General features: G+C 31.1%; 1 protein-coding gene across 1 annotated transcript in view; it reads right to left on the bottom strand.

The window, feature by feature from the left end:
* Positions 1 to 15,569, bottom strand: part of LOC142326911 (IQ domain-containing protein K-like) — a 33,268-nt gene extending 17,699 nt beyond the window's left edge. The window contains exons 1-2 of the mRNA XM_075369641.1: positions 15,446 to 15,569; positions 10,268 to 10,333 (exon numbers count right to left, since the gene is read on the bottom strand). Coding sequence (XP_075225756.1) covers positions 10,268 to 10,333; positions 15,446 to 15,569 — 190 coding nt within the window. The remainder of the gene's footprint in view (positions 1 to 10,267; positions 10,334 to 15,445) is intronic.
* Positions 15,570 to 17,477: the final 1,908 nt, after the last annotated feature.

The raw sequence follows: 17,477 nt of genomic DNA, 5'->3' as shown, positions 1-17,477 counted from the left end.
TGCTATCATGGATCAGAGAAATGTGTAATTTGATATTAGCTGGTCATTAAGAATGTTATTAGGCTGTAGGAGTGTGTGTGTGCGGGCATGTATGCGCATGAGAGTGCGTGAGAGTGTGTGTGTGCGGGCATGTATGCGCATGAGAGTGCGTGAGAGTGTGTGTGCACACGCATGTGTATTTCAGTCTATTTAATATTTTATTCACCGTACATAAAATCTTCGCGAGTTTCTGTTTGTGACTAATTTATTTTATTACAATGTATGGCTATTTTCAAATAAATGAGATTTCCTCTCCAAAAATTGAATTTCATTTCATTTATTATAAATTCAATAAAATATATTTTTAATAAACTCTTTAATTAGATGTGGTATTGTCAACTTAATATATATGAAGTCATAATGGTTGTTTGGGGTTCTGATGTGTCATAAGTCACTCACATTGATAAAGGTATCTGTAAGAATAAGCATTTCATATCAGGCTTACAGGAAAGTGAGCTTGAGATGGTTTCCTGTTACCTTTCCCTTCTCTTAGCCAAATGAAATTTCTGCAAGAAATGGCATCAGTGTTGCAGTCAGCATGCCAAGAAGTTCAGTGATAATTCATGCCCTATAAGTGGCACCTCTTTACCAAATGCTGGATAGTGAATACCATTACTATTAGAGAAAAGAATTCTGAATATTGTTTGTTGCTCTTAAGCGCTTCATATGCACCACAGCCAAAGAAATACTGGAACAAATATTACTATATACAATTTCTTGTTGTGAAACATTGAATCATTGAATTATACATTAACACCTTTCTTATATAATAATTGCCTTCTGTAATTTTTTTTTAAGCAACTTTTCAAAAATGAATGAGAAAAAGCTGTTGAAAAAACCCTTCATTAACATGTCATAATAACAACCTATCTGATATGTTGATGACAAACATTCTAATACCAAAAGAAAATTATAAAAAGACTTTGACCCTACATAATATGATCAGCTTTTCAAACAAAACAAATAAATTTAATAAAATTGTACAGTAAAATTATTTTCTAAATTGTCACCTGAAAATTGATCTAACTACTTTGAATCAAAATGATCGAAAATATGTGTGCTCAAAATAAAATTTTGGAGCAGTGTTGGATTAGTCAATTTATGATCACAATTATTTAGATACATTAATGAATTTTTATCAAAATTCCGATTCCTGTAGGGGAAGACACCTTGTGACGATCCTGGTTGCCATACCACCCCCTCTGTTCCTAGCCCTGATGGGGCTCTACCAGACGTCATCTTTTAAATCCTTTAAACTTGATAACAAAACACAGTCATCTGTTTCGCCTCTGTCAGGATGCCATCGATGCAAATGCCTCGGCAGAGATTTCAGTAACTAAATATTGCAGTCTAAGGTATCCATATAAAATATATCCACTATCATTTCATAAATAAATTCATTTATTTTATCGCAGGAACAAAATATGAACTACTTAATGCACTGATGTGCTCAAAACAGTTCAGGTAATTGTCAATTGAAAGTAATTTAGTCAACATATAATAGTTTACACCTTGGATTGACATTTTAGAAGATATTCTCATTATATGAGTGAATTATAATAATAAATGAAATGAAAAAGTAAACAAATAATAAGTAAATCAAGTTAGCGATTACTTGGAATTGGTATGATGGCATATTCTAAAAATTTTGACTAAAATACATTATTCTTACCTTTAAACAAAGTATTTACTTTTTCAATAATAATTATTAAAAAATATATATATGCATATATATATATATATATATATATATATATATAATTAAAAAAATATATATAAATAATAATTTTTTAAAGTTAATAGCATTTTTTATATAGGCTATAATTTCCTTAAATGTTGCTTATTTATGTGTTCTATTAAACTACTTATAGTATTGCAATAAATACTTCGTGAATAGTAATAAAAAGGGCAAGGTAAATTATATGTGTTGGTTGATGCCTGTGTGTTCTGCGCATAAATCAATTCACTACTTTACTGATGTTAATCAAAATGATTTTTTTTTGTAGATAATTATTAAAAAAATGTAAATGTAAAAAATATTAAAGAAACAAATATTTATTGAAATGTTTTACAGGACTTTTCCAAGAAAAGTATGGTATTACTTTCAGTTACATGGTTGGAGTGGGGGGTAAAAAAGAATTTTCTTTACATTTTGAGGTATAAGTAGTATGAAAGTACCATTCACTTAAATTGGGGTTATATATCTATATATATAAAAATGTTAAGTTCGTTTGTGTACGGCTTCAAAAACTCAAAATTTTCTGCACCGATTGAGCTCAAATTTTAGCATGATATATAACCCGCATAAAAGATTGTTTTATCTATTTTTAATAAATCTATCTATCTATTTTTAATTTGTACAGTTTTTTAATAAATAAGAGGCTAATAAATCAGATGGAAATGTAAACAAAGGAAAACCAATCAGATCAATGCAAGATGGCCGCTGTCAAACACAACAACCAATCACAAAGAGCCTTATGGCTGTTGGCAATGTAAACAAAATCAGAAGTGATTAAGTAACAAATTTCTTTGAATTATATAACAGCTAAAGCATCTGTATTTTATTTAAATAAAAAAAAACAAAAAAAAAACACCAAAACACAAAGTAAAGCCACCAAGAAGGACAACCGCAGTTGGTGATGCAGATGGTGCAGTTGGTGATATGAATGATTTATAGCGTATGAAAATGCCATGTCTGACTGGGATTCCAACTCGGAACCACCGGATCAAAGTCTGAGACGTTACCACTTGCGCTACGGAGGCCGGCAAACATATTCGTTAGGAGCTGAATAAAAACAGAACTTACCAATATGGCGTTGTGTGTCAAACCAATTTTATATGGACTATAATTACTTTTAATACGCGAAACCCTTTGCAATGATTGAACATTAACTTAAACCTCTTCAAAAATTATTCCTTTTGAACTAAGCCACATTTTGATATCATTGTTTTTCTATAACACAGCTGGAATTCTTTTCGTTTAATAATAAGAAGCGTTGTCACAAGATTTTTTTAAACATTCTTGATGCTTTATTAAGTAACAAAAACAGTTATTTATATCATTAGATGAATCATATTATCCTTACACTTCGATTGGTTCTGATTTTGCAATGAGAAATTAGCATACAGCATCACAAAGCATTTCTGTTAAGTGGACGTTCATTAATTTTGAATTTGAATTTTGGTCACTCTCAACTATGATAATTTTATCTAGTCTACTGTTATAACTAAATAATAAAATTTTTATAATACATTTTCCTCTCTTCAGTAATTAATCAGTGAAATTTGTTCTACATAAATTCAATCAGTATTTATAATTACATAACACTGAATATAGAGGAATGATATTCAAAAGGGTGAAAATAATTCTATTAAAATATATTATGTGAAGTGCTCAATGCGTGCATTGATATTCACTGACAAACCAACATACGGTATAATGTATATTAGGGATGCAAATGTAGGGGGAGAGTGTGTTATACTTTCATGTGGTAAGGTTCCATTTGCTGGCTGTGATTTCTAAACTATTCATTGTATCAGCAAAATGATATTCGCTTTTTCTGTTAAAAACTTTATCTCATAAAATGTTTATTAATTTTTTATCTCTTAATAAAAGCAGTTTAAAATTATTAAAAAAAAGCCCAATTTTGATGCCATTTTAAATGAGAGCCTAAGTATTCAACTTCTAAAACGTTCATAATATTAAAAATTAAAGTTAATTAAAGCAATTTATATTAACTTTTTTCATTATATGAGGCAGATGAGAGTTATTGACAAAATATTATTTTTAACAATTACAAAAAAATCTATATATGAATTTTAACAAAAACTATTTTTTTATTAACTTCATTCAGTGACACAGTTACTTCTTAAAGAAGGCATTTTGATTAGTGACTAAATTCTTAGTTAAGTGCTGATTACATCTTATAGCATGTTATTGATTGCCAAAGATTATGTTTAAAATATAAAAATATGATTTACACAACACATGATTTCTTGTGTGCCTATTAAATTACAATTGAACATTTTTTTAAAATGAAAAGTAAATAAAATTTTATTTCATTAAAAACTTCTGATATTTTTTCATATTGATTTTGATATTGAATTATTATTCATTGTACAATTTTTTACAGTGAGAGAATTATTAATAAATCAATATATTTAAATTAAAAAAAAAAAATATTTAAAAAAAAGGAGATGAAGTCTGATGTGAATCGATATTCCTTCACCTAAGATGCAAATATTTAATTATAATTTTATTTGGCTGTAACTCTGGAACCAATGAAAATAAGTACCACTTATGATATATTGTTGAAAAGCTCTCAATGAGGGCTTATTACTGCAGTTAAGAAAAAGTCCAAAATCCAAATTGTTTGGATTTTGGGCTTTTTTTTGGACACTTTTGGTTCAGTCGATTACAATCAAAATGGGAGGTACACAACTAGATGTTACAACAGTCCTAAATCCAAAATTTCACCATCCTATTGCAAATCATTTTTGAGTTATGCGTGATTCATATGTACATATGCATACATATGTATGTACAGACAGCACGCCGTAACTAGTCAAAATAGATTCAGGGTTGGTGAAAATGGATATTTCTTTTGAAATCTGGAAACTGGAATTTTTCATTATCACAATACTTCCTTTACTTCATACAAGGAAATAAAAAGTCTAATTCAATACCGTTGAATTACCTTTTCTAGTTATCTTAATTTGAATCTTAAGTTATTATAAAGAATGAGAAATAAAGTTTATGTAAACCGAATCAATCAATTGTTAAGGCTGTAAGTTTATGAAATTAAAGGATGGGTTTTTTACTTCTTTGTATGAAATAAAGGAAATATTGTGATCACAAAAATTTTGGTTTTCAGAATTCAGTGGAAATGTCCATTTTGACTAGTTTTGGCATGACGTGTGTACATATGTATTTTGCATAACTCAAAAAATAATTAGCTGTAGGATATTGAAATTTTGGATTTAGTACTGTTGTAACATCCTCTTTTGATAACAATTTATGACCAAAGGTGTCCAAAAAGCCTAAAATCCAAATTTTCTGGATTGTGGACTTTTTCTTAACTGCAATAAGCCCTCATTGAGAGCTTTTCAACGATATATCATTAATGGTACTTATTTTCATTAGTTCCAGAGTTGTAGCCAAATAAAATTTTAATTAATAAAATATTTGGATGTTACAAGGAGAACCTCCTCTATGAATCATGAGACCTTGCCGTTGGTGAGGGGGCTTGAGTGCTCAGGGATACAGAGTAGCTGGACCGAAGGTGCAACCATGTCGGAGAGGTATCTGTTGAGAGCCAGACTAAGGAATGATTCCTGAAAGAGGGCAGCAGCTCTTTCAGTAGTTGTTAGGGGCGTGAGTCAGGACGACTTAAACGGCCGTATCAACATCACTCAGTCCTCTGAGTACTGCGCAGCTGAAAGCAATGGAAAACTACAGCTGCTTTTTTTCCAAGAAAATGTGGCTCTCTGCATTTTCACATAGAAATAATGGAGGCGCCTTCCTTGGTAAAATATTCCGGAGGTAAAATAGTCCCCCGTTCGGATCTCCGGGTGGGGACTACTAAGGAAGGGGTCACCAGAAAATTAAAAAATAACATTCTACGAGTCGGAGCGTGGAATGTTAGAAGCTTGAAAAAGGTTGGTAGGCTAGAAAATTTAAAAAGGGAAATGGGTAGGACAAATGTGGATATAGTAGGAATTAGTGAGGTTCGGTGGGAAGAGGAAGGCGACTTTTGGTCAGGTGATTTTAGAGTAATTAACTCAGCGTCAAATAATGGGCAGGCAGGAGTAGGTTTCGTGATGAACAAGAAGATAGGGAGGAGAGTGGAGTATTTCAAAACGCATAGCGATAGAATCATTGTAATAAGGATAAAATCAAAACCTAAACCGACAACGATTGTTAACGTCTATATGCCTACAAGCGCCCATGATGATGATGAGGTAGAGTGTGTATACGAAGAGATTGATGAAGCAATTAAACACGTAAAAGGAGATGAAAATTTAATAATAGTTGGAGATTGGAATGCAAGCATTGGAAAAGGCAAGGAAGGAAATATAGTGGGTGAATACGGGCTGGGCAAAAGGAATGAAAGAGGGGACCGACTTATAGAATTTTGCACGAAGTATAATTTAGTAATTGCCAACACCCAATTTAAAAATCATAATAGAAGAATATACACTTGGAAAAAGCCAGGCGATACTGGAAGGTATCAGATAGATTATATCATGGTTAAGCAAAGATTTAGAAATCAACTCGTTGACTGCAAAACTTACCCTGGAGCAGACATTGATAGCGACCATAATTTGGTGATAATGAAATGTAGATTGGGGTTTAAAAACCTGAAGAAAAGGTGTCAGATGAATCGGTGGAATTTAGAGAAGCTTGAGGAAGAGGAGGTAAAAAAGATTTTTGAGGAGGACATCGCAAGAGGTCTGAGTAAAAAAGATAAGGTAGAAAATGTAGAAGAAGAATGGGAGAATGTTAAAAAGGAAATTCTTAAATCAGCAGAAGCAAACTTAGGCGAAATAAAGAGAACTGGTAGAAAACCTTGGGTTTCAGACGATATATTGCAGCTGATGGATGAACGTAGAAAATATAAGAATGCTAGTGATGAAGAAAGTAAAAGGAACTATCGGAAATTAAGAAATGCTATAAACAGGAAGTGCAAACTGGTGAAAGAAGAGTGGATTAAAGAAAAGTGTTCAGAAGTGGAAAGAGAAATGAACATTGGTAAAATAGACGGAGCATACAGGAAAGTTAAGGAAAATTTTGGGGTACATAAATTAAAATCTAATAATGTGTTAAACAAAGATGGTACACCAATATATAATACGAAAGGTAAAGTCGATAGATGGGTGGAATATATTGAAGAGTTATACGGAGGAAATGAATTAGAAAATGGTGTTATAGAGGAAGAAGAGGAAGTTGAGGAGGATGAAATGGGAGAAACAATACTGAGATCTGAATTTAAGAGAGCATTAAAAGATTTAAATTGCAGAAAGGCTCCTGGAATAGACGGAATACCTGTAGAATTACTGCGCAGTGCAGGTGAGGAAGCGATTGATAGATTATACAAACTGGTGTGTAATATTTATGAAAATGGGGAATTTCCATCAGACTTCAAAAAACGTGTTATAGTTATGATACCAAAGAAAGCAGGGGCAGATAAATGTGAAGAATACAGAACAATTAGTTTAACTAGTCATGCATCAAAAATCTTAACTAGAATTTTATACAGAAGAATTGAGAGGAGAGTGGAAGAAGTGTTAGGAGAAGACCAATTTGGTTTCAGGAAAAGTATAGGGACAAGGGAAGCAATTTTAGGCCTCAGATTAATAGTAGAAGGAAGATTAAAGAAAAAAAAACCAACATACTTGGCGTTTATAGACCTAGAAAAGGCTTTCGATAACGTAGACTGGAATAAAATGTTCAGCATTTAAAAAAAATTAGGGTTCAAATACAGAGATAGAAGAACAATTGCTAACATGTACAGGAACCAAACAGCAACAATAACAATTGAAGAACATAAGAAAGAAGCCCTAATAAGAAAGGGAGTCCGACAAGGATGTTCCCTATCGCCGTTACTTTTTAATCTTTACATGGAACTAGCAGTTAATGATGTTAAAGAACAATTTCGATTCGGAGTAACAGTACAAGGTGAAAAGATAAAGATGCTACGATTTGCTGATGATATAGTAATTCTAGCCGAGAGTAAAAAGGATTTAGAAGAAACAATGAATGGCATAGATGAAGTGCTACGCAAGAACTATCGCATGAAAATAAACAAGAACAAAACAAAAGTAATGAAATGTAGTAGAAATAACAAAGATGGACCGCTGAATGTGAAAATAGGAGGAGAAAAGATTATGGAGGTAGAAGAATTTTGTTATTTGGGAAGTAAAATTACTAAAGATGGACGAAGCAGGAGCGATATAAAATGCCGAATAGCACAGGCGAAACGAGCCTTCAGTCAGAAATATAATTTGTTTACATCAAAAATTAATTTAAATGTCAGGAAAAGATTTTTGAAAGTGTATGTTTGGAGTGTCGCTTTATATGGAAGTGAAACTTGGACAATCGGAGTATCTGAGAAGAAAAGATTAGAAGCTTTTGAAATGTGGTGCTATAGGAGAATGTTAAAAATCAGATGGGTGGATAAAGTGACAAATGAAGAGGTATTGCGGCAAATAGATGAAGAAAGAAGCATTTGGAAAAATATAGTTAAAAGAAGAGACAGACTTATAGGCCACATACTAAGGCATCCTGGAATAGTCGCTTTAATATTGGAAGGACAGGTAGAAGGGAAAAATTGTGTAGGCAGGCCACGTTTGGAGTATGTAAAACAAATTGTTGGGGATGTAGGATGTAGAGGGTATACTGAAATGAAACGACTAGCACTAGATAGGGAATCTTGGAGAGCTGCATCAAACCAGTCAAATGACTGAAGACAAAAAAAAAAAAAAAAACAAGGAGAAAGCATATTGGTTCGAATCTGACTTCATCTCCTTTTCTTTTTTAACTTTTTTTTTTTAAATTTAAATATATTGATTTATTAATAATTATTAACCACTGATTGTAAAGCAATTTTTACAATAAATAATAGTTAAAACAATAATAATAAAAAAAAGAGAAGTTATAAAAAAAAATATCAGAAGTTATTAATGAAATAGAATTGTATACTTTTCATTAAAATAAAAACAAAGTGTGTAATTTAATAGATGACAAGAAATGATGTGTTGATTTGATGTATTGTCTACATCAAAATCTTATTTTTGTGAAAGAGAGGTTCATAAATAACATAAATAACATTTTGTTATTTATGAAGGTAGGTGTGAAATTTTGGTTAAATTTCTTTCAGGTTGAGTAATTGAGATATTGAAATAAATAGTTTCCCATAATTGAACATTTTCAAATCATGCAGTTTAATTTCATTAATTATATCCTTAAGGAATTGTATATGTTATCAAGTTATATTTTTATTGTATACAAAAAATATAATAAAGTTCTTAGCTACATAATTTAATGTTTGTTTTATACAATTAAAAAAGTTTTCTATTTATTTAATGTAAAATAGTGACTAATATTTGTAAATAAATGTACTGGAATAGGAAATTTTGATTGTGATATTTCAAGATTCCCACAGGTGGTGCTAGAACAACATGAACTGTGGACACTCTTTCGTTATCTAGCATGTAAAAAAAAAAAAACCATATCTACTTAACATTATTTTTCCGATATATTACTTTTTTATAAAATATTTCTTTGGTTTCTTTTAAGTTGCTTTTATCATAACATTAGTTAAGATATTTATTTATTATATATATATTTTATATTATATTTATATTATATATATTTTGCATAGATTTTCTTTAATAGTAAAACTATTCTGATTGGTATCAATTGGCCCTTCATTTACCTCTATATCTCGTGTGCCTTTCTTTAACTAAACATAACTTCTTTCTCTATCATGCCCAAAAAAATACTAATCCTATTTCCTTTTATTTTTCTTTCTATAAATCTTCTCATTAATTGCCCAACCCAAAACAACATTTTCCTTTTTGTAATATTTCTAACCAAAATCTTTCTTCTCTACACTCCTTATCACCTCTTTACTTCTTTCTTTATCAGGCCATTTTATTTTCTCCATTTTTCACCATAACTACATTTCAAAACTTTCAAGATTATTTTTCTTCGATGATCCATAACATCCCCTCCACATATTATCCTACTTTTTTCATTATTAGCCTTGAAACCTTCTAAATGCTGTTTTTCTATGAAAATTCTGCTTCTTATCTTCTCAGTGCAGTTTCCACTTGAAGTAATTTCTTCCTTAGATATTTAATGATAACACCTGCTCTAATTCCTTGAGTCTCTGACGTCTTTACTTACGCTCATAATTTTTGCTTTGCCAATATTAATTTTCATTCTAAATTTACAACCTAATGTTACAGTTCTCTATGTTATTGCAATTCTTTGATGTCTTTATAATCACTACTTCATTTATTTAATATAACCAAATTAATGCAGTATAATGATTTTTAGGGTATTTTACTTTAATTTCTATTAGGATTGCTCTTTTTTCCACATGAACATAGGGAGATTTTAAGTGATGTGAAGCTTAAAATATTGTTTTGAGCGCAAAAAAAAGTAATAATAATAATAATAATAATGATGATACATTAATCTAGCAGAATTTGTTTTTCTTACCAGATGGGCAGAAAATTTTCTGTTTTCTTTTTGGAAATGCTACCAAATCAAATGCACGCCTCATTTCTGAAAATAATAAAAAAAAGGTGAATGAAAACAATTATAAAAATGATTCATGTATTAAATGAAATATGATAATTAAATTAATATGATATAATTAATTAAAATGTATTTTATTAATTAATGTGAATGTTTAGAAAAAAAAACTGCAATGTAATCTGATTGCAGGCTACCTCTACATTAGCAGTTTTCTAACTATTTTTCAGAATGAGGTAGTTATAAAATTAGAATCATTGGTATATCTCAGTAGTGTCATTAAAAAATATCCAAATGTATTAAATTTTAATTTTAATGTTACTGCACCAAAACTCAAAATTTCTTTATTAGAGAAAATATCTTATTTTTATAACTTTCCTTTAAAATTGTTAGCATTAATATTAAGTTAAATGAATAAAATAATGTATACATTAGCATTAAAATTTCACAATAAATATTTTTTAACATGTATACTGTGGCTCAGAAATACTTTCTATTCCATGCACTATTTGTGTTTTTTTAAATTATATATAATTAATATATATATATATTATGAATTCCCATAATTTAAAAATATTCTGAAATCAAAAGCTATTATCTTGAGTCACCTAATATATTTCTATACAAATTTTTCTAATCAGATGGGCTATATGATTTTACTATAATATATTTTTTTTTTTTCAAGAAAAATTTTAATACTACCATTGCAATGAACATTTTATTTTTTTGTTTCTTTCAGTATACTTCATTTTATGTTTATTTGATTATTTGCAATAAGAAATATTACATCTCTTATGGTGTTATACTTGAAGTTAAAAATGTCCTAGAGTTACAATTGGTGATATTAACTACATTTCTTTTTACAGTCTGTAATTAATAGTATTAATGAGTGATAACCTAGTACACATGTGTTATGAAAGCAATAGTAAAAAATCCATATTTAATTTTATGTTTTCAACAAATTTACACACATGCACACGCACAAACAAAGTTTTGCACTAATAAATAAACACAAACTATAATTTTAACCTCAAGATAAGATGTAAGGAATTCTGAGATCGAATGAACATACAACATCTAGAGGGTTAAGTTGACTTTCTAACTAAACTACATTACAATGTTGTACTTGTGAAGAGACTTGAGGAGGTAACAGAGGCGTGCTTCAAACTTAAGTTTAGGAAGTTGGAACTTAAACCAAGAGATTAGGTCAGAAGTTGTTACTAGACACTTTGATCCTGTAGAGTAATATGAGTAGAATTCTACATTTCAGTTTACATGCAAATGATGCCACACAGTAGCAAATATATAGGAGAATGTAGAATATAACATGAAATGTGGTTTATATAGATATATAATTTAACCAATATATTACCTCAAAATTTGTATACTTGTGTATAAACATTTTACTAAATGTAGATGTCATGTATTTTCTTTCAGAAGATTGTTTTAAATGATCATCCTTGGTTCTTAATAAGTTTTAACGTGTTTTTATCATTTTATTTATTTTTTACAAATTATTTTACATTATACCATCCAATTATTAATAATTTTTAAATATAATACACTACTCTTTTTGGTTCTATAATAATTAATTATACGAGCTTTGTCTTATAATTTATACTATCACTGTATGATAATGATGATGCATCTGAACTGTGCAGAACTTATACTGCCTTCAGAACAGTGACAGGGAAGACAGAGACAGAGTGAGAGTGAGAGAGTTGGTAGGTAATACATGAGCCCAAACTCATGGGTATATTATTAATAGACAAATGTTAAACTGAGTTTTAAGTTCTGAAGAATCAAGAGACCTTGGCTGACGATAGGTTAAGCCTAGCCGACTACTGAGTAGGAATGACCTTGCATAAAGTAAAAAAAATCCTAAAAAATGTTTTTTCTAAAAATTTCTTAACTGGACGAAGTTGAAGTTATAATTCATTAAATATATATATTGTAATTCATAATTAGACAGGGTCCGGCATATAACGTTGACGATTTTTGAGGGATAATAATTAAACTGTGTTTCATCTATTAAAACATTTAATATATCAAATAAAAGATCAATTTTTGCAATTTATAGTGAATTAATTACATAGATTTTTTTTTATTTGAATATTATGTCGTCCAAATGTTTTCCATTACTCTCACTTAACCTCATTCTAAAATTTGACATTACTCGCTCAATCATCACTTGTGGAACTGCTTCAATGTCTCGTTGAATGGCCTCCTTGAGTTCTGCAATTGACTGTGGTCGACTACTGAAGACTTTATGTTTGAGGTACCCCCACAGGAAAAAATCACCAATGTCGCCAAATCGGGAAATCAAACGTCCAGGAATGGTTTCTCGCAATGTATGGGTGGTGGCACCATCCTGTTGAAACCAAATCTCATGTCCTTGAAAGTCATTCAGTTTCGGTCGCAGAAATTCATTCAACATGTTTACGTATCGATGAGATGTTACTGTTACTATGCGATTTAACTCCTCAAAAAAATATGGGCCAATTATGCCGAACTTTGAAACCGCACACCACTCTGTAACGTACTGACTGTGAAGTGGTTTTTCAAGAATTTGCCGTGGATTATGCGAAGCCCAATAATCCACGGCAAATTAATCCACGGTAATTTTGTTTATTCACAAATCCTGATAGATGAAAATGTGCCTCGTCACTTAAAAGAATAATGGCATCCTGGTGGACATTTTCAAGGACCTCGCAAGCTGCTTTGTGAGATGCCCAATCATTTGCATTAAGTTGCTGCACTAACATCATCTTATATGGGTGTAATTTCAGGTCGGCATGAAGAATTCGTCGTACACTTCGATCAGAAATGGCTAGCGCAGCAGCATGTCTCGCTGCTCAACGTTGTGGAGACTGCGTAACAGCTAACCTTACAGCGTTAATGTTTTTAGGCGTTCTCAGCCGTTTTCGTCCTGCTGGTTTCATTTTTAAAGCAGACCGATGTGTTCCTAAAATTCTTCACCCACAACAATATCGTATTCCTACTAGGAACAGACGCTTGTCGATTTAAATTGAAATGTCTGCGAAATAAACGCTGTGTTACAATAACAGAGTCATTATTTTTAAAATAATGATTGTGCTTCAATCACAAACCCTCGTTGTTCACCCGACCACGACATACTGGCTACTGAAACAGCATGAATAGACCTGTCGATGTACAACACTCCCACTTTCTCATTGACAGTAGTGCCAACATAACAATTACTACAAAATCGTCAGATTTATATGCCGGGCACTGTATATTAGTCCTGTTTGTTCAATAAGCCAAAAGAGGAATAAATTTTAATTTACTTGATAACTCATGTATTTTTGTTTTGCAGTCCATTCCACTACCTTCATACTAATAATTAATTTAAATGTTTGGATTTTTCTTACATTTATCTTGATTATAAATTTTCAGATAGTGAGTAGAGGAGTGTGTCATATATTTGGGCCTCTCACACTGGCTTATTTCATTACTTTTAGAAGTTATTTTTCGTCTTAGTTACTCTATAGTATATATTCAATTTTTTTGTTGTAACTATACATTTATTGACTTATTGTTACTCAGAATAAAAATTTCAAAACAAAAATAAATACAGCCAAAAAAAGAATTGAAGTATTACATATATAGAAAATAAAAAAAAGAAACTCAAGAAAATAATAAAGGACAAAAAAAAAGAAGAAAATGAAGAACATAATTAAATCATTATATAAAACAACAATTGTGGTATATTCATCATGATCCTAAATAAATACTTTATTTAAGGAGTATAAAACTAAACTGCTACATATTATGCCAAATTATTTACACTGGACAAATATTTCACAATGAAAAGACAGAATGAAGTTTTAAAGATATAAAAAGTATATAAAATAACTAACATATGTTTTTTTTGTGGGGGAAGTATTTGCTAATATTCTCACAAAAAACTGATCAAAAACAGGAATATTAAAAGAATACAGAAATGCTGATAAAAAAAAAAAAAATAATAAAAAATAAAGGTCATTTATGTTTTTATATAATACAAATATGAAATGTTTAAATATAAAGAAAATGCAATACTTATAATAAATAGCCCCAACATAGTTGTAATTTAATTCACTTTTGACTGCATTCTAAATATCATGCTGGGGTGCTGAACAATAAGGGACTACTTTTTAAGGCTATAAAATTTTCTACTTGAGTCTAAAGATCTTTTCAGAAAAAAAAATTGGTTAAATTTCTGTCATTTGGGGATGACTAAGTATCAGCTAGGTAACCCACCGGGTTGGTCTAGTGGTTAACGCGTCTTCCCAAATCAGCTGATTTGGAAGTCGAGAGTTACAGTGTTCAAAGAGTTACAGTCCTAGTAAAGCCAATTATTTTTACATGGATTTGAATACTAGATCGTGGATACCGGTGTTCTTTGGTGGTTGGATTTCAATTAACCACACATCTCAGGTATGATCGAACTGAGAATGTACAAGACTACACTTCATTCACACTCATACATATCATCCTCATTCATCCTCTGAAGTATTATCTAAAAACAGTAGTTACCGGAGGCTAAACAGGAAAAAGAAAGAAAAGAAAGTATCGGCTAGAGGAACTGAAGGGACAGAAGTGAACCTTTTCAACATCACCATTAAGGTTTTTTTACTTGTTCCTGAAAGGGAAAGTTGCTGATATGGAAATCCCGTTAAAGCCCATCAGGGCTAGGAATGGGGGGAGTGGTGCGGCGACTGTAAGTGTCACAGGCAGGTGTCTTTCCCTATGGGGTTGAGATGATGTGGAAACAGACGGTTATAAGATTTCACAACAATCATGTTGTATCAAAAAAATCAGTGACTATCAGGAGGAAGTAGACTTTAAATAATAAAGAAAATTTTTGAAATCAGATCTGTATTTCCTGAAATTACTTCAAAAACATACTTATTTGTTTGTGTGATGATATTAATATGATTTTGTTAATGTTAAAAATAATTATTTGGTGTATTTTTTGTATCTTTAATTAATTTTGTTTAAAAGATATAAATTAATTTACTAGTAACAATCAGGGTTATTTTTGTATAGAAAGTACTGATCTAATACATAAAATAATCCTACAGTTAATTTTAATTACAGCAGATGGATTCTGTGATTCTAATTATTTGATCAACTGACTTTCTAAATTAACAGACTGTTCTATATGGATGTCATCTGATGTATGAACATTAAGTAACTTTATTCGTAGTAGCTGTTGAAGACTTATGAAAGCAACTTGGCCATTATTATCAACAATAAGCATCTCTAGCCAGCTTAATAAGGAGCATGAGGAAATGAAGAGGTTTCTTGTTCCTTTTTCCTTCTTTTCTGAGTTGAATATATTGTTACATGTCAACATGCTAAGCCTACTGAAATGCAGGTGATATTCAGTTCAAGTGAAACTTTGACTTGTTCAGCATTCAGACTTGAACACCATTCTCATCGAAAGAATTCTTATTTATGTTTCAGGTCTTTATATTAGGCAAATATGCCTAATTTAATATTGGCAGCCGAACACGGCATAGCAACTCAAATGCGAACTGGAGTACAGTATACAGATGCACTAATACTCACTACCACTGCACTACCACTGCACAGTTCTCCTACCATAGTGGCGCTGCAGCCCCACCATTCTCAGGCTCCAATAAAAGAGCGTGCACCACGAGAGTGAATTCAATTCATCGTCAACCACTACCTGGAGAAGAAGATTGAAGAAGACAGAAGAAGTTCCCTGGCTGGCTCAATGTGGGACCTCCCGGCAGATGCTAATATCCATGCCAGAGCACCAGGCCTGGCCGGCCCGCTGAGGGAATTGCTGGATATGGATGCTACCTTCCCGCTCCAGCTCTAGCTCATCAGCTCTGGGGGGTCACCACTGCCATGCTGTAGTGGAGACCCAACTGCTGCTGAGGGAAAGCCTGGTTGGACTTCAATAGACAAGCTCCCCGACTTTGCTGGAGACCACCTTCGGACCAAATAGCTCTTCTCAGAGCTAATGCAAAAACGGCCCTTTTCAGGGCCACCATGTTATCAATTACAATGGGCTGTCGAAGCCAGTCGACGACAAAAATGACTCTTTTCTGGGCCATCATAAGGTTAGTAAGTGCCACGTGCTGTCAAAGCCATTCGGCAACAATACATTATAGTCTAAAGAAAGACTATAACAGTAGTCATCTAATATTTTTAATCAACATGATAAATACTTTTTACAAATAGAACTGGTATTTGTTTGTCTACAAAGTCAACACTTAAAGGTTAATAGATTTAATGGGTTTTAATGCTATTTTGTTTAAATTATCGCATTTGTAAAATTGTTAACCTACTTTTTCTGAATTTTCTTTTCTAAATAATGAAGTTTACAATGTGTTTTACTATAATGCTAGTCATTACCCACTGGCACATCATCTTAAAACTGACAAATTCTTGGATTTATATATTTTTAATCTCATTCTCTGATTTATCATCAATCCAAGAATAATCTTAATTAGTCATTGAATTTAATTTATATTATAGTTAACCAGCCTGTCTCAACTATTTGAACAACCAGGATACCATTTCAAAATGCTCCCCTTGCCTAAAATTATGAGATTGAGTTGTACTGTGTATATAAAATGAGATTATTCAGAAAAAAAAATTAAAAACAAAGATAGATTTGAGCACGGACAAACGTGCAGTTTTTCAATATGAAGATTATTGTAACATTAATATAATTTGTTAATTTTCACCTTTGTTGATTAATGTTTGATTCAAACTGTTTTTAAGTGACTTCTTATAAAATTGTCAATTGACTTGTATAAAATTATGATGCCTATCAGTATGATTACATATTCATGGTTTTTATTGAAGGTGCATATTATTTTTGTGAGTATTTCAGTATAAATAATTTTTATCATAAAATTTCTATTACAGAATATATTTCTATGCATATAATTCCATTGTAAACACTTCTTGGTGTTCCCCTGGACAATAGCGGCATTGACGTTATTAGTCTACTATTCAAACTACCTAGCAAAATAACATGTACTAAGGTTTCTATAGTGTTCACAGGCAAGAATGTATAAAAAGCAGTGATTTTTCCTTTGTGAAATTTTCAGTGATTCATTTATAAAGGGAGATTATAACTAAAAGTATCATCAATCACAGACAATGTAATATCTTATACAGACTTTTA

This window comes from Lycorma delicatula, chromosome 6, assembly GCF_047948215.1.
Source record: "Lycorma delicatula isolate Av1 chromosome 6, ASM4794821v1, whole genome shotgun sequence".
NCBI classification, from domain to species: Eukaryota; Metazoa; Arthropoda; class Insecta; order Hemiptera; family Fulgoridae; genus Lycorma; species Lycorma delicatula.
Note: the sequence above shows the minus strand (reverse complement) of the source record. Positions and strands in the feature narration are given on the sequence as shown.